Source organism: Ziziphus jujuba, chromosome 3, assembly GCF_031755915.1.
Source record: "Ziziphus jujuba cultivar Dongzao chromosome 3, ASM3175591v1".
Taxonomy (NCBI): Eukaryota; Viridiplantae; Streptophyta; class Magnoliopsida; order Rosales; family Rhamnaceae; genus Ziziphus; species Ziziphus jujuba.
Window position 1 is genome coordinate 9,019,203 of NC_083381.1, and position 23,332 is coordinate 9,042,534.

A 23,332-nucleotide genomic window follows, 5' to 3' on the forward strand; every position below is an offset into this window, starting at 1 on the left:
ATTAGGTTGTAGTTGTAGACTTATATTGCAGTTATATGGTTTTATGATGTATTATTTTACTTGTATTGTAGTTGTATGATTTCATGTTGCAGTGTAGTTAATAGTTAGTTTATTTGGTATTTTTGCTAGTTGAATGTATGTTAAAGTTATTTAATTTAGATATTATTTAATTTAGATAATAGCTTGAAAAAGATGCTTAATTCAAAATATAATGCATGGATATGATTGAAGATTGATAATTAAAAAAGCCTAAAAACACTTTATATAATTTTGAACCCAATGTGTACAATTTCTATCTCAAAATAGCATAAATAAAAAAATTTGGACCGAGGTCCAAACCGACCTAAACCGTTAACCCAACCCAAACCGACCAATGATCATCGGTTTGGTTCAGTTCGGGTTGAACATGATGGTCGGTTCGGTTTGGTTTCGTATCCAATCCAAACCGAATTGGCCAGTTTGATTTAAAAAAGTCCATAAAACCGAACCAAACCGCACCGAGACCACCCCTACTTTCCCCGACTCCGGTATGTCACCACCACCACCGTCATCTCCGAGTGGGCGTTTTCCCTTTGCCAAGCCTTTGTCTTCGAGTGCGGTCACCATCTCACTCTCCATTATCTGCGACAGCCAGGTGCTAGAGAGGGATTTTGTGGGAGAGTTGAAATGAACGCCAACAAAATGGAGTAAAGGAAGGGACATCAGCAAATAGGGATGGGATAAGAGTGCGTGAATGTCGGGTTGGTAAAAGTGGGTATGGTGCATGGTCTAGACCACAAAGGTTGGTATCGATAGTGGATTCTGGAACAAACAGTCCGCTTATATTTCCAAACTTGGGCTCAACTCCGAGGCCCACAATTGATGTATGTCTTATTTGATCTCCGCTTTTGCATTTTTTAAAGAAGACATTAATAGATTCTTAACCAAACAAAAGGAAATACGTCCACTGACTTGAAAACTAGGATAAAGCCATGTAGGGCTAATTAAATTCACAGTATATTAGAGCATATTCAATGGCTCTCTGTCTATTTTAAAATTTTTTTACCACATCAGATAAATAAATGATGTTTTAAAAAAATCTTTTGCAATGGTTCTGTGCATTAGTTCTGTCAAACTGATGTGGTAATAAAAGAAATAGAAACTGTGAAGGACACTGTCTACTTCTGGAAACTCTATTATAGATGCTGAATCAGCATTTTATTTATTTTTATTGATTTTTTTAAAAGAAAAATAACTCCTGCATGGGTTTTTGATTTTTTTTAATTAGATATAATTTTAAAATAAAAAATTACACATTAGCATTTTAGAACATTTTAAACAGAATCCATTGAAGAGAAATTATCTAAAACATTATCTATTAAATAGAAAGAATGCCATATAAGTATAAAGATTTTCCAAAATCAATGACACATAGACTCCAATAGAAAGAACCATTGAAGATGCTCTTATTTCTATAGATCTAGAAATCCATTCTGTGTTTTGCATTGGTCTTTCATTGACTTGTATTCATCTAACACATACACATAGCGAAGAAAAATATTGGTTTCGAGAGGGTTATAAAGCATGTGCCAAATTTCTAACCATAGTTAATTTTATCTTGGTTAACAAGTTTTCACAGAACTTCAAGCACAAGACAAATACTATTTTTAGAATATTGCAATATGTAAGACTCACTAGAAGTCAATTTTTAGATTTTTGTATTTTGTATTACAAGTTTTTTTTCTATATATTATCCTTCCGTTAAATTTGTTTTCTATATCATTGTGTACATTTAGTGTTTTATTTGATTCTATTGGAAATTTGCTAATTGTTTGTAGATTTTTCAAAAATGCTAATTTTTATAATTTATATTTTCATTTGGAGATACTTTTTGATATATATCATTCTCAAATTGAGGAGGAAAACAATATTTCCCCGCACATGTTATAGCATGCCAAAAATTAGAAAATGACAAACACACCAAAGAACATAAATAAGTTTCGTTTAAGTTTTCTTTAACAAGTAAAGGATCGGAATATTGTAGATCTTGAATGTTGAAATATTTAGATCCTTTTATCGGGATGGAAAAAATCTTAATTTGGATTAACCATTTTATGTCATGTAAATACAATACATTCAGTGGCTAAATTTTTCAGGGAAGCACTCTGATTTTTTAATTAAAAAGTATTATAAAAGCATTTTAATGTTCTTTATATTTCTTAAATTGATGTCGAATCGTAATATTTTAATTAAAAAATACTGAAAAATGTAACTCTCTTTCAACCTTTAATACTATATTATTTTAAGAAATAATATCAATGAAAGTTCCTAAACTATATATAATTTGTGACAGTTTAACCCTTAAACTAAAAAGATTGTATTCAATTAGGAGTTTGATGGATTTTAAAAGAGTTAATATGTTTAATGCAATTTATAAATTTCTTTAGAGTTCTATAGACTCCATATGGATTTTATCAGAATCCTATATAGCGTTTAATAGAATTTGTGGGATTCATATTATAGACTTTAATAGATTTTTATGGAATTATAATGATTGGAAAAAAAAAATTCATATAACTTATTTTACTATTTTGGTGAATAATATAATTTATTTTAGTAGAACAACTATACCATAAGCATAGTTTTTATTTATTCATTTTTTATCATATCATAAGTATTGTTGAACATTTATTATATAAGATAAATTAATAAATATTAACAAATAGTTAAACAACATACACATAAACAGTCTGTCTATGGTGCGGACGGTCCTCATGCGGACCACAGTATTGGTGATGGTTTTTCATAGTATTGGTGACGATTTTCTAAGAAATCGTCGTTAATACTATGAAAAATCGTCACTAATACTGCGGTCCTCATGCGAACCGTCCTCACCATAGAATTTCCGTACACATGAGTATTAAACTTTAATAATATCATTATTGAAATATTTTTTAAAAAATGAAAAATAGAAAGAAAAAAACATGCACAAGATGAATTAAAATAAAATTAGATAAATCCAAATTTCCAAACTCTAAAGCCTATTTAAAAATCCACCACAACCAACATAACAGCCGAAAACCAAAGCATAGTGAAATTGGAAGTGAAAGAGGATAGAACAAAACTCAGATAAACAAAAATAAAAAAAAAATAATATGAATAACGTGGGTATTAGTTTTCATTCTCTTTTGATCAAAGGATTTGAGATTGGGTAGAGGCTTCCTACAATGGGAGTATTCTTTTTTATATGTTTTACATATGTTCAAAGAGTCAAATCAAACTTTTATATATATTATATTAAATTAAATTAAACGAATTACTTTTTCTTTTACGTGGACCATAATTTACCAATTTAGGGGATGTACTCTTCTTTTTATTTTACAGAGAACAGCATTAAAAAAAAAAAAAAAAGCAAGTCAATAATAGCAATGGCTCAACATTCACCAAAAAGAAAAAACATCAATGACTCGACACATATAAAAAAGCCATATAAGAAAAAGCAGAAAAAATTGAATCATATCCAAAAGTCTAGATCAAGCAAGGAAGCATGTGGAGAGAGTCTTGGGTTCGACCATCCGTTCTTCCCATTCTTCGTTCAATCTCAAGGCAGGGGTCTCACTTGGCGTTCTAAAATCTGGTGAAATCTGTGGGATGGAGGCTAGATTTGTGAAAGCCTTGAGTATTTAAACCTAGCATTTCAAAATCCAATCAAATCTATCAATTTATAAAATCCTTTCAAGTCAATGAATTTTTGAATAGTAACAGACTTTTATAGACTTTTAAAAAGTCATATTGAATATCACCAAATTTATATGGATTCTATAATATTCCAAGTTGAATACCCTAAGACTTTAAAGAATTCCATAAAAATCACTTATTGACTTTTAAAATTTTTTTAAATTCATCAAACTCATGATTCAATACACTTCCCTAATTTTTTAAACAATTAGGTTCCTAAACTCCTTATAATAGTGCACCGTTGGTCCAAAATCCAACTTTCCATCCAAAATGCATATGGTTCTCATGTGTCATTAGCTATTATATGTCATTTTGACTTAATGACCTTCTCGTTTGTTTCCCAAATCCCCTAAACTGAAAAAAAAAATTACGACTTTTCTTTTGAAATCAAGAACCTTGAGTTGGAATCCAAAAGCTCTATACTCTTTCAACAACCCTAAGACATCTGTTCATCAAGGAGGAAGCCCAATCGCTCTTGGAGCAAGGGTTGTTCATGCGATCTTTGGCGTATCTAAAGGCTCCATCAAAGACCTAAAGGTCACCTAGCTAAAGGAAACACTCGAGCCCTGCATTAGTCAGGTGCTCAACTCCAAATTCCATGTGAATTGAAGATTTGGAAACTCCCTTGTTCTTGGATTGATTTTTCCTTTGTTTTCCGGTTTGAAAAATGGGTTTACTCATTTTAAGACTTGTTGAATACTTTTGTTGCTAGATTGGTAATCAGTGCTCTTTACAAGGCTATACCCGCATTGATGTCGGCTGCAATCACTGAAGCCATAAAAGGGATGCAGCAACTACTGTGGTTGCGAAGAAGGCTGTGAAGAGATAGGTATACATGTAGGGAAGGTTTGGTGAACTTTAGGAAGCTCGTTTTTGGTGGATGGGAATTGGAATGGGATTGTATGTTTCACTTATTTATGTTTTCATGCTGTTATGGCAATTTATTAAATATAATAGTTTCTAGAGGATTATATTTGATATATGTATATTTTGGTAAGACAATTAATTTGGCCTTGAATATTGATCAGTTATCATATTCCCTTTTTACAGCCCTGTACGATGAACTTGCTTAAAAGTTATGATTATTTTATACGTTGTAAATTAATGGGATATTTAGAATAAATAGGATTACCTTTAACAAAAAGTTAAGAAATTGTGTTCAAGTTGATCTATTCTGGTCAATTGGTTTTTTAATTGTGTTCAAGTTAATTACCTTTTCGCTATTTAGAGACAGCTGTTTATATATTCAATAAATATAGCCTTTGCCATTTTGTTATCTTGGTTAACTGATAAAAGCATTGACCATGGAGTGTGCAGGTGAAATGCCATGCTAAGTTTGTCTATATAATGTCATTAGTCACATTGAGGAAGAACTTGACAGTTGACTCTTGTTCTCTAGAATTGCGCTTTAATGGAAAAAAATTCTATTGTGTTGGAATTCGTCTCTTTCCAAATTTTTGTTTAGAGTAACTGCAATGGTCACAGGAAAAATGTCATTGATTTTTTTCCCTTTTCATGGTGTTTCTACTTATTTGTTAGATATGAATTGCGATCGGTTATCATCATGATTAAGAAAGAATCACACAAACTGTTTGAATAAAATTTGTTGCATATATATAATTATCAAAACTATACCTGTACATATATATATGATGTATATAGTAACTAATTTAGGATTTGGGAGCATCATCTTTTGTGATATGTTAATGAGGCTTTACACTGTCTTTTGGGAGTTGGCATGATAAGGACTTCACTCCTACCTTGCAAGGCATGCACTATTTTTACTCATAAATTTACAGGTTTTAGTATGTATTTTGGATATTCCTTGCTAAGTGTGTACCTTAGGTAGGAATTAAATAATGTTTTGAATTTTGTGTATCATGAGATACAATTAAATCATATTCCTTTTTTCAATATTTATGTTGTGTCTATAAATAAGTAATACACAGCAAATCTAATTGCTAAAAAGTACCAAAATAATTTAAATTCATGTAATGTTTGATATTTAAAGTATTAAAACCAAGTAGTTTTTCTTGAAAGCGCTTTGTTGTAGTATTTGAAAATTGTTTACAAATTTTTAAAAATATTACATAAAATGCTATATAAAGAAAAGAAGGAAAATGAGGCAAAGAAGAAAAGAGAGTGAAACTCGTATTGAAGGCATGTGTACATTGCTTATGATTTCATTTTTGCCAACTCTTTGTGAAACTTATATTCCACAGTGCTTTAAGCATACTTGATTTGGCGTTATATGATTTAATTGAGTTTCCATAACTACATTTTGACTTGATATGTTGTATATGTTTATATGATCAGGACTATTGCAAATTTGCTTATTTCTAGTTTGGACATTCATAGTTCATTCCTTTTATGTATTTGACATAACTTATTTCCTAAACTTGCAATCTTATTTGGTAAGAATTTGGTGTGATATAGGCATTGAAATTTTCATCTGCAAAGTTTGTAGGGCCCAGGCCTAGACAATTAAGATACAAAGGAACAATGATGGAGCTTACTATAACACGACCAGATGATTGGCATATTCACCTTCGTGATGGTGACCTTCTTGAAGCTGTAGTCCCTCACAGGTAAATTACTTTGACAAATATCATGGCTTATTTGAATAACATTCTTAATTGAGGTCGCAAGATGTAAAGGGAAAACATGCTTAACCCCAAAGTTATTTGGGATCTCTTAGGAAATAAGAACTTCGTCGATGAGGGATTTATTGAAATGTTGCAAAATTAGGATATGATTGTGATAAGTTCAAATGTCTAGCAAGGACCTAGCTGTCCTGCATAAATTATATGCTAGTTTTCCTACATTAAGAACTATCCTTCTATTGAATTAGGTTTCATGATTGTGGATGCATACATACTTTCTATTACACTGTATAGTTTTCACATTCCCAATCATTACTATTTGTCTTCTACCTGTTGTCAATTCTAACTGCAGTGAAGTTACTTTGGAAGGGGAATAGTCATGCCAAATCTGAAACCTCCCATCACAACCATAAATTGCCTTCTATTAGTGACTTCACTCCTCTTATGACACTACATTTGACAGATACAACTACTGCTAATGAGATCAAGCTTGCAAGTAAGTCCAACATTGATCTTGCAATATTTTGGGCCTATCACTACACAAAAATAGAGATCTAACGACATCAATTATGTGACATTATGAAAAAAAAAAAAAAGCATATGCAAAAGGAAACCCACGACGCAAAAAATAAAGCATTGGCTAAAATCCAAAAATATGTGACGCTTTCAGAAAAAGGCTGAATAGAAAGCATCGATTAATTACAAAAATAAGCAACGCCGAAGAAGAAAGCATCGGTAAATAACAAAAATAAGCAATGCTTTTCTTCAGCATCAGCTTTCATATTTTGATTTTTTTATTTTTTTATTTGTGTGGTGTTTAATTTTTGTCAAAATTGATTGTTTAAAGGCTAGATATTGATTCGATATATATTTAATGTTGCAAGGTATATTGATTCAGTGTTGCATTTAAAAAGTTAAACATAATGCTTAAACATCTTGGTACTTATTCAAGTATACTAATTAGCAACTCCAAGTATAAAAGATCAAAATGTTTTTTTTTTTTTTTTTAAATTTGAGAAGGGAAAAGCCAATGCTTTTAACCCCAAATGCGTCGGCTTTGCCTTTTTTTTTTTTTTTTTTTTTGCTTACTACTTTGTTTAAATTTTGTCAAAATTGGACTATGTAAAAGCTAGGTACATGAAAAAAAATTAAAAGATAGTTTTTCACAAAAACTAAGAAAAACTGAAAAAATTATTTCAATATTAATAAAGCCGATGCTTTTACATCTAAAAGAGTTGGCATTGATATTTTTAATTTTTTTAATTTTTTTATTTGTATGGTGTTTAATTTTTGTCAAAATTGATTGTTTAAAGGCTAGATATTAAGTGTTTATTTAATAGTCCAAGGTGTATTGATTCAATGTTGCATTTTAAAAGTTAAAAATAATGCTTGAACATCTTGGTACTAGTTCAAGTATACTAAATAGCAACTCCAAGTAAAAGATCAAAATGTTTTTTTTTTTTTTGTTTAAATTCTAAAGGGAAAAGCCAATGCTTTTAACCCAAAAAGCTTCAACTTTTCCCTTTTTTTTTTCTTTTTTTTTCGGCTTACTATTTTGGTTAACTATGTAAGCTAGCTCCATACAAAAGAATTAAACGGTAATTTTTAAGAAAATCTAAGAAAAAATACAAAATATTTAAATATTAATAAAGCCAGACCCTTTTATATCTTAAAGCGTTGGCATTGATATTTTTAAATTTTTATTAATTTTTTTTATTTGCATGGTATTTAATTTTTGTCAAAATTAGTTATTTAAATATATTTTTTTAAAAAAGCATCTCCTTTTATCCCACTTTTAGTGATGCTTTGTCAAAAAAGCGTTGCATGTTCTAACATTTAGCGGTGCCTTTGAATATTAAAATTGAATAAATTAATTATCATATTGCTAATTTATATATTTGATATTTATATACATATGAATAAAATATAAAATTAATTAAAATTCTAAAAATTAAGACAATAGGTAATGCTTTGGATGTTAAAAGTGTCGCCTAATACTTTTGAATTATAAAATAATGAATTTTGTCAAATTTTTATTAATTTAAAATTAAAACACAAATAAATTAAATGAATAGATTAATTATTTTACTTCATATTACTGATTAATATATTTAATTAATATTTTAATATATTTTATTCATATTTTTATGAGCTATCTATTAAAATTTTCAATATAATAAAATTTATCATTTTTTTTGTTGTATATTAATTATTTTGCATGAATCAAGCTATTAAACAATCCTAATTTGACAAAACTAGAAGCAACTTTCAAATTAAAAAAAAAAAAAAACAAAATATGATTTTTTTATTTTTAGTAAAAGCATCCCTAAATATACAAATAAGTGATGCTTTTTCGAAAAAGCGTCACTAAATACTGAAATATGCGATGTTTTTCCAAAGCATCGCTAAATATTAAACAAAAGACAACACTTTTTTGAAAAAGGGTCGCTTATCACTTTTTTAACAAAAATCTATTCAATTGGTCTGGTGGTATGACCATTCCTTTAGTGTGAGAGGTCCCGAGTTCAATTCTTGGAATGCCCTTGTCATTTTTCCTATTTTAAAATATTTTTTCAAAAATATAAAACAATAAAATTTCAATTTTCACCTTTTTTTTCTTTTTTTTAATTATTTTTCAATTTTTTTTTTATTTACACCGATTTTCACCTTTTTTCTATTTTTATTTTATTCAATTTTTCTTTTTTTTATTTACACCTGTGCAAACCCGGTATGACCCTTCCTTCAGGTGTGAGAAGTCCCGAGTTCAATTCTTGGAATGCTCCTGTCCTTTTTTATATTTTAAAATATTTTTTCAAAAATATAAAACAATAAAATTTCAATTTTCACCCTTTTTTTTTTCTTTTTTTAGTTATTTTTCATTCTATTTTATTTACAGCCATTTTCACTTTTTTTCAATTTTTTTATTTACACGTGTGCAAACCCATCAATGCCCAACCAATTTTCACCCTTTTTTCTTTTTTTGTTATTTTTATATTTTTGGAAAATATTTTAAAATGACAAAAAGGACAGTGGCATGCCAAGAGTTGAACCGGTCCTTTCACACTCTTAAAAAAGCATCATACCACCAGACCAAATGCCTTGTTTCTATTTAACTGAACAGAAAAATGATAATATAGTTTTTTAGTAAAAAAGTGTTAGGTGATGATTTTTAAAAACACTGTTGCTTTTTGACACTTTGATGCTAAAGCGTTGGCTTTTGTAACATATGGCGACGCTTTTGGTTAAAAGCATCCACTTTTCTCTTCTTCTTCTTTTTTTTTTTTTTTTTTTTTTGGTTTTGTTTTAAATTGTGTTTTAATTTGTCAAAATTGGACTGTTTAAAAGCTACTCTCATGCAAAATAATTAACCAACCATTTATTCCCCAATTTATATATACCCCAATTTATTTACATAATTATATGTCTATTTGCCTTATTAACTTTTTTCATGTTTTATTAATATGCATTCATAGGGAAATAGATAAGTCGTGGATAACAAAAGATAGAACATCAAATGAATTTGCTAAGAGTATGAAGGAATTTTTGGAATTGAGCATGAAGAATGCAAATGATTGTAATGTCATACGGTGTTCTTGCATCAAATGTTTATATTTGTTATTATTATTTTAATTAATTTTGTGTTCCTTCTTTATTATGTGTTTTCCATTTTTAGGAGAAATGTACCTCACCAAAACTTAAGAACAATGGTAATTTTAAGCTTTTTATTTACGAAATTACTTTATAATAATTAATATTTAGTTATTTTGTATATGTGTTAATAATTTTTTAACAAAGTTTTTTCATGTGCAGTATAAGGGTGTAACTTGGTCACAAGAGCATGTCAACAAATTTAGAGCTGAATGGGCATCAATTATAATCTCAAACATTTCATCTCAATGAGTATGTATGCAATGGAGTTTAATTGCTTCTGTTTGTACATATAAAATAGTTGACCAAATTGTAGAAATATTACATGAGTTAATATTTAATTTTATTTGAAATTAATTATATTTTGTCATGCAAATATTTATTTTAATTTTGTTGTCTTTTAATTATTTTCCATGAAGCTAGCTTTTAAACAATCCAATTTTAACAAAATTAAAAACCAATCTAACAAAAAAAAAAAAAAAGAATAAAGCCAACGCTTTTAAGCCAACGCTTTTAACCAAAAGTGTCGACTAAAGTGATTGTTTTTAGTGACACTTTTATTAAAAGTGCTGGCTATTATATAAACATTTAGTGACGCTTTAACTAAAAGTGTCAACTTTTGATTAGACATTTAGCAATGCTTTCTTTTTTAATGAAAAGGATCGGCTATTGTTTAAGTTTTTAGTAACTCTTTTTTAAAAAGCATTGATAAAAATCTAAAAAAGGGCCGCACTTTTAGTAAAAACATCGTTAAAAACTTAAATGATAGCCAATGCTTTTGCTCATAAAAAGCGTCGGTAAAAGTCAAAACAAAAGCCAACACTTTTAGTGAAAGCGTCACTAAAAGCTTGAACAATAGCTGACACTTTTTATTAAAAGCATTGGCTTTTCTCTATGACATTTAGTGATGCTTTTTCTACTAAAAGCGTCAGCTTTTCTTAAACATTAGCCGACACTTTCAAGGCATCAACTTTTCTTTGGTGGTATTAGCAACGCTATATCGGGCAACAATATATGAAATGTTAGCTTTTATTTTGCCCATGCATTAATTGCGTCTCCTATCATTGCAATTCTTGTAGTATATATTTCAATTTGTGATAGGCATTTGTAGGATTGACATTTGAAAAACTATTGGTATCTTTTCTTGTCTGTTTTCTTCCGCCTCATATTTACAAAAACATGAAAAGATTCTAGTGTAATTGGACTCAACAATTTACTTCTCCTTTCTCCCCCTTTTGTTTTCTTTTAAAGCACAACATAAACATGTGACTATCTTAAGATTTAAGATTTTTCTTTTAGGTGGATGGAGACCAATGTTGTATGATGATCTAACTTTTATGACAATTTAATAACAATTTCTTGCTTAGGTGCATGCAAGCTTGTTCTTGGTGTTTCTTATTTACATCATACACACGTTATTTATTCTGGTTTTTATTACAGTCTAAATCCTATTATCTTCATCTTGTCTTTTTTATATAATAGTTTCTATAAAATTATTGGTTGCATTAACAGGAAAAAGTGGGGTTGTATTTGCTATGAAATTGTACTTTGCTGGTATATTCAACGCTCTTGTTGCATTGTCATTGTATGCAAAGGGCTTTGAAGAGGTAATATTTTGTTATTTGTTTTTTTTTTTATTGCTGATTTTAGCTTTTTCTTAGCACAATTTTTTCTTACTTTCCATAGTATTTTACTTTATTGAGAAGAAAATTTGCTATTTTAGGCTGGTGTCCTTGGCAAGATAAAGGCATTTATAAGCTTCAATGGACCAGACTTCTATGGCCTTTCCAGAAACACTTCAAAAATAAAATTGAAAACGACTCCATGGAAGGTTCTAGAGACTTTCTTTTATTCTTTTGGGGACATTATTCTAATGTTTGCTGGTAAAACACTCGAGTAGCAACTTTCCACCGGCTGATTAAAGTTTTGTCAGCATTTTAACATAACGTTTAATTTAAACATCTTTTTAATTACAATTTATGTTTTTTAGGTTTTTATCCAATATGGTAATTTAAACTTTTGTTATTTTGTTATAAGTCACATATCTACATACATGGTGTACTGAATAATATCTCATTCATTAAAAAGACTTTGTAAGATGCTTTATTTAGAATTAGCACCTATCACTAATAAAATGCTTTAAATTTGTTTTCTTTAACTCTTGCTCTTTCTTTATTCGGGACTCATATAAACAAGTTTGATCCTCTTAAAAGTATTTTTGGTCAAGCCAATGTATCACACATAATTGATTCTCTTTTTCTTTTCTTTTCTTTTCTAAGTTAAATTTTTTGTTTTTATACCCTATATTTTTAATAAAAAAAAATTGAAACATATATGTCAAATAAAGGTAAAGATACCTTCGAACAAGAGTTTTATTGAAACCATGTTATGTAATATGTACTGCATAACCATATACTACCACTAAGGATCTACCTCCGTAAAAACAAATATATATTGCATAGGCATATATTATCATTTATCAGTACATATATGTTTCTTTAAAAACAAAATAGATAGATGGCAAAGCAATAATTAAGGTTTAACATAAAAGGTAGGGATTAAGAATATTTTTTTAAAATTTTTATATTTTTTAGAATAATCCAACTGACAATGACCATTAACAATAATTTAAAAAAATTGAATCTCTAATCTTATTGTTATTATTATTTTTTTTGAGTGGTCTTTAATCTTGCTGACTAATGCTATTATACTACCTTTATAAATATAGCCCCAAAAAAAAAAAAATTTGAGGTGAAATAATGCAAATAGCTACTTTTTCTTGCCTCACAATGCTTAGGGAAGGTATTAATAAAATGAAAATAGCCCAATTGATTTCCAAAATATATATATATATATATATATATATTCTATGAAAAATTCATAACCTATGCATTAATAAAAGAAAAAGGACATGCATTTGGACATGAATATTATTTAAATCATATTATATATTAGCAGTTAATAACTAAGCACCATATTAGGGTCAATGGTTGAACTTGAAACATAAAAAATAAAAAAAATAAAAAAAAATAAATAAACTAGTTTTCTTCAAATTCTCTTCAATCTTTAAAGTCTAAGAAAAATCCATAAAAAATGGTTAATAAATTAACAAATTAGAATATACCAATTTTTCAATTTATTTATCTTTTATTTCTTCAGTGCCTCTCGGTCTGTACTGCACCACGTTTAGAATTTTTCTTCGTCAGCCAATACTTTCGATCAGATTTGGAAAACGTGTACAATTTTAACACATCAGCCGATAATTTCAAAGGTTGAGAACAAAACCAAGAGAGAAAAACGTCAAAACCCAAAAGGAGAAGGGGTGGGCAATGGGCTCCAAGGTCTCGGAAGTAAGAGAACAGCGACATAAGTCCGTTTGATAGCCATTCCCACCTAGGTCTTAAATTTGGATTCCATTACAAATCGCATTCAGGTCTGCAACATTGTCTCTATCTCTTTTTTTCTGTTTATGATATTTTCTCACAAATTTTGTTCATCAAACCCTAAACCCTAATCAGTCAAAAATTGGGATTTTACACACTTTGCTTTCTACTAGGATAACTTGATAATTTTTGCAGAGGCTTCATATATTAGTTTTTTTTCAACTGGGTCTTTATTAAATCATTGGTTATGCTATAATAGAATGCATAAGACAAAGTTTGGGAAATCTTCGATGCATCATTTTTTTTAGCATTTTACTTTGAGACATAGTTTTCCTTAATTTTACATTTTTTTTTAATTTTGATCTGGTTACATTTTATTAGAGAAAGCGATTAGATTTTTATTGTGAATTCCAGATTGCTCTTTACATTCATCATAAAGAGTTTAGCATCAGCAGGTGTGTAAATTGAAGAGTGTAATAGATATGCTTTTAGTTTGCTAATCTAAACGACTGAATTCTTCTTAGACTGTAGCAGGAAGCATGCCTAAATTGAGGACTAACTTTATTAAATACCCCAGATGGATGGGAGTTGATTGGGCCTACTCTTGGTGAGCTAGATGTCAGGTGCTTATTATGTTTATAAGCAGTAGCATATTTTACTTAGTTAAAATTTGGTTTGGCTCTTTTTAAAAGTATCTATGATTAAAAAAAAAATGTTTTGAACATATTATGGCCTAAAATTATCCACATTATGGAAAGAGAAATTAAGAAGGGGAATTTGGCCCAATATCCTTCTTTGAAGGTCCCTAAAGATATTTACCCATCTTGTTCCAAGTTTTTTTGTTTTTCCCTTTTATTTTTTAATATTTCCAAATCACCCTTTTCAAAAATCAAAAGGAAAAATTAAGACAAAAGGGTATTCCATTTTTCCCTGAACTTGAACAAAGCACAAAGAAAAGAGGAAGAGAAAGTGAGAGAGAATGGTAAAGCGCCTTGGGAGAAAGATGATTTGTGTAATGGGTAATGGAATTTTCAAAGTCTTTAAATTCAAGAGGGAGGAAAAATGATTTGTTCTAGGAAGATCACGAGCTTGCCACTCTAATCACTAAAGAAGAGAAGACCCATGTCTGTTTCAACGATTTAAGCTTGGATGGTGCTTTATTAAAGGCTCGAAAAGAATGTGTGGATTAGATTTTGACTGTTAAGGTGCATTATAGGTTCTCTGCTTTGACCGCTATTCTTGCTATGAACTACTTTGATAATTCATTTCAAACGTGCAATTTCAAAGGGATAAACCGTGGATGAGTCAACTTGCTGTCGTAACTTATCTATCTCTAGCTGCCAAAGTGGAGGAGACCCATGGTGCCCTTTCTTTTGGACGTGCAAGTAAGTGCAATGCCCTTTATACAATCCAGGTGTTTGTTGAAATGCCATATTATATTTATGTTCTTTGGTCCCTTTTGTAATCAATGTGGAGTCTTGTTGTTGTGTGTATGAGGTGGAGGAATCAAGATTTATTGGTGATGTTTGCTATGCTGTCTGCAACTCCAACTGGTAATATTGCAATAGGTGGAGATAATCAAACCAAATCAACTAACCTTATTCTAAAAATATTATCAACATTAAGATTATCAGCAAACTGAAATTTCAAATAACAACTCATTTACACCCACTTTGTTGACAGGATGCGTCTTTGGTGATTGTCATTATAAATGGATTTGTTCTTGGAAGTACTCTTGGTTTCTTATCGTAATATTCTCCATCCCTGAACAAGTAAGGTAGCATAAACCTAAAGCATTTGGCATTTTGAATCTCTTTATTTGGGATATATTTGTTTTTAATATTTAAATCATATAAATCAATATGCAGTGCTTTTAAGTCAACACATGCTGCTAGCTAATGGGTGCCTCCATTATTGACAGGGATGTACAACTGAAATGATTAAGATCACCTCATTATCCATAAATGGAAGAAATAAATCCATATTTTCCAATATATATAATTATATAATCACATATCTACCATGGTATGCTATATCTCGGTGATGCCTCATGCACATAGCTTAAAATAAATAAATAGCAAATGTAACAGCCCAGACCACCCGCATCAGGATATTGTCCTCTTTGGCCCAGGGTTCACACCCTCTCTCTCCCCTGGCCTCAAGGTTTTGCTCACAAAACGCGTCCTGAAGGGAGAGGTATCCACAACCTTATAAAGACCGCTTCGTGCCCCTCTCCAACCGATGTGGGATGTTACAATCCTCCTCCCTTGGGGCCCAGCGTCCTCGCTGGCACACCAATCCGGGTCCTGGCTCTGATACCAACTGTAACAGCCCAGACCACCCGCATCAGGATATTGTCCTCTTTGGCCCAGGGTTCACACCCTCTCTCCCCCCTGGCCTTAAGGTTTTGCTCACAAAACGCGTCCTGAAGGGAGAGGTATCCACAGCCTTATAAAGACTGCTTCGTGCCCCTCTCCAACCGATGTGGGATGTTACAGCAAACATAAGATCACCTACTAACATGTATAAATATTAGAATTATATCTTTCTTTCTTTTTATTTTTTATTTTTATTTTTTTTTGTCTCCACATAATAACTTTTTCTAATTCGATACTGTGAGACCCAACCACAACAGAATCAATGTGCACAAATCATAAAATAGAACAAGAATTCAGAAAACCGCTACCAATCTACACAATCATTGTTTTAATGCTTATAACCATTAACATATAGAATTATAGATAGCTCGATGACAATAAAACATTATCTAAAGATAAAAGTATCTTTGTTCATGTCATAATTCATCCTTGTAACCTACCAATGAATACATAGCCCAACATGGCTAAAGTACCTCTATGCAAGCAATTGAAAGAAATTTAAAAAGCATAGAAAAATGGATGAGATGTTGACATAAACTAAAGATGACTCAAACCACTGACCAGTGGATTCATTACGCTAAATAGAGTTTCACAATACAGTAACCAGCCACATCCATGAAGTGGCCTTCATATATGCTAACAATTGACAAGTTCTTTCTCTAATCATGAAGCTAATTTTTTTTCTAAGAAAGAATTCTAGAAAATTTAGGAGCATCTACAATTCTAAAGACACATTGATTTCTAACCTTGATAACATTTTTTTATGTTCCAATCCCCTTCACCTTTACTAAACACAAATACTTAAATGACTAGGCTGGCCAATCTCATCAAACCATGACATGTCCAATCATCCCTTGAGTCCAAGTCACTATCTCCTTGAGCTGTTCATAATCAGATTGAAGGCACTCATCCAAAAAGTTGGCATAAAATGCATGGTCTCTAAATAATATCTTTGTGTCTAGACCAAGTGCATCTGCAAGATCATCCATCACAGCAACAGCAGCTTTTTGTCACACTTTTGTCCCTGCACAAAGGAAATGAGATAATGAGATGGGGAAAATATCAAATCCATAACAATCAATACCTAAAGAGTTTCTTACTTTTGGAGAAAAAGGATGTGATTGAACATGAGAAAATTAATAAAGATACCTCTACTTCTCCTTAAAGACAATTTCTATAAACTGCAAGAGATTTTGGGCATGTGGCAAGATGACCTCAGACTTTGAATTCTTGAATCCCTGTAGAATACCAAAATATGCTTCAAATATTCAATTCCTAAAAGGAAACCATGCAGGGATTCTTGAATTCTTGGAAGGAAAATGGTGTAGGGATTTGGGATTATGGTGTGCGTTTCTTGAAGGAAAAAAGGACATTCTGACTATTTTTAATTTTTATTGAGGGTAAAATAGATACAGATGTGTAGATAAAAAAAAATTGAAAGGGAAGAGGTATATTTCATTGAGCCATCTAAAGGAGAGGCAATGGGCCAAATTCTCCTAAAATATAATATGTGAAATAACTCAAGGAAGTAAATTGTTATTTTGTACTAAAATCTCATTTTACAGTATTTAGTCAATATTAAAATACATTTGTTGTACTTTAGACCATCTAATTTTAATTTATTGCAATTTAAACCCTTTATTTTCAAAAATATTACCTTTTAACATTCATAAAAAAAGAACCTATGACTTTTAATGTATGGATCTAAAACATACAAAAAAAGAACAAAATTTAGTTTTTCGTTTTTCTTTTTTTATTTTTTTCCTTTTCCAACAATTTACTAGCAACCGAACAAACCTATATATTTAGAAGAAAAAACAAAATCAAAGCGTTGAAGAGGAAGTAATAAATCAGGTCATCACTTTATCAGGTATCCAAACTATGACCACAATCTTACCATTCCTCTAAGCTAAAATCTTTAGCTTTTTGATATATTGTTTTACTTTCAAGAGATCCAAAAATGAAAGAGAGCTTTAGTTTCTTACTTTTATTCCAGCTATGGAGGATTTTTTTTTTTTTCATCTTTCATTGGAGGCCGAGGAAGTAGAAGATAGTATGCATAGGCAAATAAAAGAAACGGCATTAAAACTCTGGCAACATTGGCTGACTTTTGAAAATGACGTGCAATTGGTGCATATATGTCATTATATAATTGGTCATGTATACCAAATCATTTTCCAACTTGATACATATAGTGTACCCAAGAATTTCTCTTTATAAAATAAATATAAAATTTTAATTTTTTTTGTTAATATCAATTGAAAATTTTCAGTACATAATTAGATTTATTTTTCTTCTATGTTTATAAGACAATATATATATATAGAAAACTATATGGAATATCTTTTCAAAAAGTAGTTGCTCCCATGATGGACCATCTTTTCATTTGCTTTCACTGGTGATGAAGAAGCTACTAGGGATGGGGCCTATAAGTATATTTATTTTAAATGTATTACTAATTATTAAATAAAGTTATATTTATTTTTATATTTGTTTGCATGTATTGTTAATAATACTTCATAAAAATTATAAAATTTCAAAATTATTAATGACCTTAATATATAATAGTTATATATATGAGCATTAGGGATATAATCTAAAGTAGTGTACACTACTAAAAAAAAAGTTTTTAGCAACCATTAATTTGGTAGTAGAACGTCCTATTTTGGTCACTACTGGTTTTTAGATACCAAAAAACCATGATCATTGCATGGTCGCGAAAAATGTTGTAACAAATTCTCTTTCGTGACGAATCAATGTTGGTTGCTAAATGTTTTACATTTTTAGTGGTCAATTTTTAAGGATTCTGTGACCATAACTTGGTCCTTGAACATCCTTGAATATTACACAGGACACCAATTTCAAGTTTTTACCAACTAATAATAAAATATGAGCAACCAATATTTGGTCACTGACTATTGTGTTGGTGACTATTCATGGTCACTATAAGCATATACTTTGGTCATCAAAAATTTATAACTTGGTAACCAAAAGTGTTATGGGACCAAATATAAAAACCTTAGTGGCCAAACTGATCGTCACTAAAAACTATCTTCAATGACTAAATGTACTGGTCATTGAAAGAGTATTTGAACGACCATGTAATTGGTTCGCAAAAATATGGTTTTAGCAACTATAGCAATTGGTCGCATAAATTAAGTTTCAATGACTAGTTATTTGGTCTTGAAATAGCATTTTAGTGACAAATGTTTTTGGTCACTGAAATCGTAGGTATAGTGGCTAATTACATTTGGTTGCAAACTTTATTACTCTCTACATGCATCTATATATATAAAAAGATACTTTATGCACTATACTATATACCAGTGATGTCAGACAATATCCGACATCCCAAATACTACATGACAAAGAGACCAAAAAGAGAAACCTACTATCGATCACCTTAGTGTCCCAACGGCGCCAATTGCTTACAATCTACCGGGGCTAAACAGTCGACAATGAGGGCAGCTGATATTCACTGTGCACTACGCTTTCCATACCTTGGACCCATAGCTCCCACCTGATAGCCATACATATATGCACACTTATCCGAAATGACAGCCATCTTGAGGTCAAGGGGGAGATGATTGGTGCTTACTCTGTTTTATACTTGCCTACCCTCACAAGAACGACCGTGAATATAATATGCGTGCTGATCCAGAACTACCACCTGCGATTAAAGAGGGGATGACTATTGCTCACTATGCAAATATACTTGGCAGCCCTTAAGTCCAAGACACCCACAGGATAGCTACAATAAATAACCATTTACAAGATGGTCATACAAACTTGGGCGCTATTGTATGGTATAGAATACCAGTACTATATGGTGCATCTAAAAACTATAAAATTTTATAATACTATAAAATATCGAATTTTGATAAACTATAATTGAATTTGTACACTTTTACCAAACCATAAAATTTCATATTCTCTCTAAACCATCAATTTAAATATTTCAATTTCTACTACCACAAACCAAATCCTTGAATAAATAAATAATATAATTTTTGTATTAGGGATGACATGTGGTACTTTACAAACATGACATGTGGCACAATTCAAAGACTCGTATGAATATCCCACTATCTGGTCAAATCAGTTTTGGAAAAATAGATATAATTATACAGATCCGTAACTTTTCAACCACAAACCCAAATTAAACATGGTGCCAGTCTACGATTTGTATTAACAAGCACTTTAATATAACACATGGGTCAACACCAAAATCTATGTAAATAAAAAGTTAACTCCAGACTCATTGATCAGTCCGGATCGCATCTTATTTCTACCATAACTTTCTATTCTTATCTCTGATTTTGGCATACCATCAGTCTATGAACTCGTGTCGATGAGTACTTTTCCATGGTACCTTGGTTAATATGAAGTTCTGCCTATAGTAAAAAGTCAACTGTAGAACCCACTAAGTTAACCCTGGACAATCTTCGTCAAACTTAGTCAAAAACTCAAATTCAGGCATTTTATTGGATCGGGGTGTTACAGCATATGTTGAAGTCAAGTTCAACTACCTAGGCCTCAAATAACGAGCTTAACCTAATGGTAGGGAATTGACCCATTTGGTTGATCTCAACTCTTCAACTTTTCTATGAGGAGGTAGGAGCTCCAACCAAGCTCCGTTACCTAAACCTCGAGCAACTAGCTCACCCTGATTGTAAGGGATCGACCTACCTAGTTGAGTTCAACTCCTCAACTTTTTTACAAAAAGGCAAGTTCTCAAGCCAAGTTCAGATATTTAGATCTCAAATGACAAGCTCAATTTGATTGTAGGGAATTGAACCATCTGGCTGAGCTAAGCTTCTTAACATTTCTATGAGAAGGAAGGTACTCTAGTGAGCTCAACTGCCTAGACCTTAAACAACAAGCTCAACTTGATTGCAGGGAATTGACCCATCTTGGTTGAGCTCAAATCTTTAGATCTTCTACATGGAGGCAGATGCTCTAGTTGAGTTTAGCTGCCTTAACCTCGAGTGACAAGCTCAACCTCTGTGTAAGGAATTAACCCATGTCGTTAAGTTTGGATCTTTAAATCTTTAAGAAAGGAGGCTGGTTCTCAAGCCGAACTTAGCTACCTAAACCTCGAGTGATAAGCTCAACTTGATTGTAATGGATTGGCCCATCTAGTTGAACTCAGCTCTTTTTAGTTCTTCTATAAGGAGGCAAGTGCTCTAACTATGCTCAGCTAACTAGGCCTCAAATAACAAGTTTGACCTGATTTTAGAGACTTAACCTACCTGGTTAAGTTATGGAGTTCAACTCTTTAATGATGGAAACTGCTTGGACTTGGTCTAAATAACCCTTTCACAATCTAAAGTCAAATGAGGTAGACCTGATTGTAGGTAACAAACCCACCTGGTACAACTCTGGAGTCCAGCTGTTTAATGATGAAAGATTGTATGATCTCAATTCAAATGTTTTTTAGAGCTTAACTTAGGAGCTTAATTCAAATGTCACATGAAAAGCAACCAAGGAGCTCAACTCAAATGTTGCTTGAAGTTTAAGTCAAGAGCTTAATTTCGAAAGCTTAATTCAAGTTTGAGAGGTAAAATCCTTTGTGAAAATTGATTTCATTTTAATTAAAATAGAAATCAATTTAGGTGGCTTATATTGTGGGAATATTTTCAACCCATAAATATATTAACAACCAATGGGTAATTCAAATGGGTAACATAAATACAAACCAATCATTTTGACTCATAGGTAAAGACTTATAGATTATTCGGAAACAAAACCATGTGGGGTCCACTTTTGTTTTGTATGTTGAATCATTAACATGTGTTAAAGATGTACCAACTAATGTTATCAACTAGCAAATCTCCACCCTCCATTAATACATATATAAAGGTAATGATGCCATATAAAGCAGGTAAGTTTCTCATTCCCAAGGCCTCTACCTTTTTTTTTTTTTTTTTGGTATTCTCCCTCTTTCTCTCTCTCGAAGACTTCTTCTTCCCCCCATAATAGAAAAACCAACAAGTTTTTCTTTAGTATTTACATGGAGAAACACCATTTTTATCCTATTTTCTTGAGAGAGGGAAAGCTCCTATAATGGGGACTAACTTTGACATTGGAGAGTGAATGTCGATGACAGCATTCCCTCTAACTCTGTTTTCCCATTTTGCTATGGTGGTCTGAACTGGATTTGCAAAGTTGATTGGTGCTGGATTTGCAAAGGTGGCCAAAGCTGGGATTTGCAAAGCTGATCAAAGTCGAACTTATGGTGGAAAATGGAGTAAAGCTCAAAAGAAAGGGGGATGACGAATTAATTTAATGTATAACATACATATATTAAATTAAGAAGTAGGAAAAATAAGAATTGACCTGGAATATTTATAAATATATATGATAAAGTCAAACCGTAATGTTAAAAAATAATGATCATTCTCATTTAGTCTTGCACTAATATTCTCTTACAAATGTTTAACGAAAATTTATAAAAATAAAAAAATAATAAAAAAAACTTAATTTTGTTAATTGCTAAAATCTATAGGAAGTAAATTTTATGTGAATAAAATACCTAACTGTAATTGGAAAACAAAATGGTTATATATATTTAGAGGTTGAAAAATAATAAGAGAGTCATGTTGGAAATAAAAGGCACAATTATTAAGTAAATTTATTGTTAAAGCATAATAAAAGATATAACTATGACTATAAATGTAAATAATTTTAGCTTAATAATAAATTAAAAGTTTTAAACCTTTTTATAAATTTTTTAAGCACTTTTGAAAAGTTTTATTTTAGTGAAAGTGGAAAAACACAAATTTAAAAATATTAATTGATTGAAAAAGAAAATAATAATATGAATCTAGTGGACTGTGAAAATCAGAGGCCCAAGCCCCACATAGGATAGATCCAATGAGGTGATGATGGGCCTAAACCTAACCTTTTCGTGCTTCTAATGAATTGGATTCGAAATGGATTCTTGATAACAACGGAGCCAACTCCATACACACCCCCCAATATCAAATTTTCAAAATGCCCAATTAATCCTTATAGGTTTTGTGTTTTTGTTTACTTTTTCCTCCTTAAAATATATTTAAACAGTTATAATTTTGAAGGTTTTATAGATCACATTATGATAGATAAACTAGATTAGGGTGTTCATATGTTTAGAACCAATTAAATTTGTGAATAATCAATCCAATCCGATTAGTAATCGGTTTGATTTTTTAATTCAACCAAAATTGATGTATACAAATCCAATCCAATTAGTAATTCAAACCCAATCCAATTATTAATTAGTTTGAATGATTGGTTTTGAACTTAAGCTTTTAAAAAATAAAAATAAAAAGAATTGGGCTTTTACAAAAAACTTTTGAGATTTTAGACATCAACCTTTAACTTTTGGGCTTTTTTATTATATAAAATATTTATTCTTCTAAAGTGCATAAATTTGAAAGAAAGAAACAAAAAATAATAATAATAATAATACATAAAAATACATAAATACTAAAACAAAAAAAAAACATAAATTAAAAATTAATAATAAGTTAAAGCTTTGCATATCATGTTACAATCATATAATGGACTGACAAATAAAATTGCAGATAATAACATAAAATTTAAAATATATATATATATA

The 23,332-nt window shown here is 30.6% G+C and overlaps 1 protein-coding gene across 1 annotated transcript; it reads left to right on the forward strand.

Annotated features, from left to right (window-relative positions):
* The first annotated feature begins 6,222 nt into the window (after positions 1–6,222).
* LOC107433479 (dihydroorotase, mitochondrial) lies at positions 6,223–11,868 on the forward strand. The gene is made up of 5 exons (XM_016044766.1): positions 6,223–6,305; positions 6,569–6,579; positions 6,673–6,816; positions 11,481–11,575; positions 11,692–11,868. The coding sequence occupies exons 1-5, from the start codon at positions 6,223–6,225 to the stop codon at positions 11,866–11,868; spliced, it is 510 nt and encodes a 169-aa protein (XP_015900252.1).
* The last annotated feature ends 11,464 nt before the right edge of the window (positions 11,869–23,332 follow it).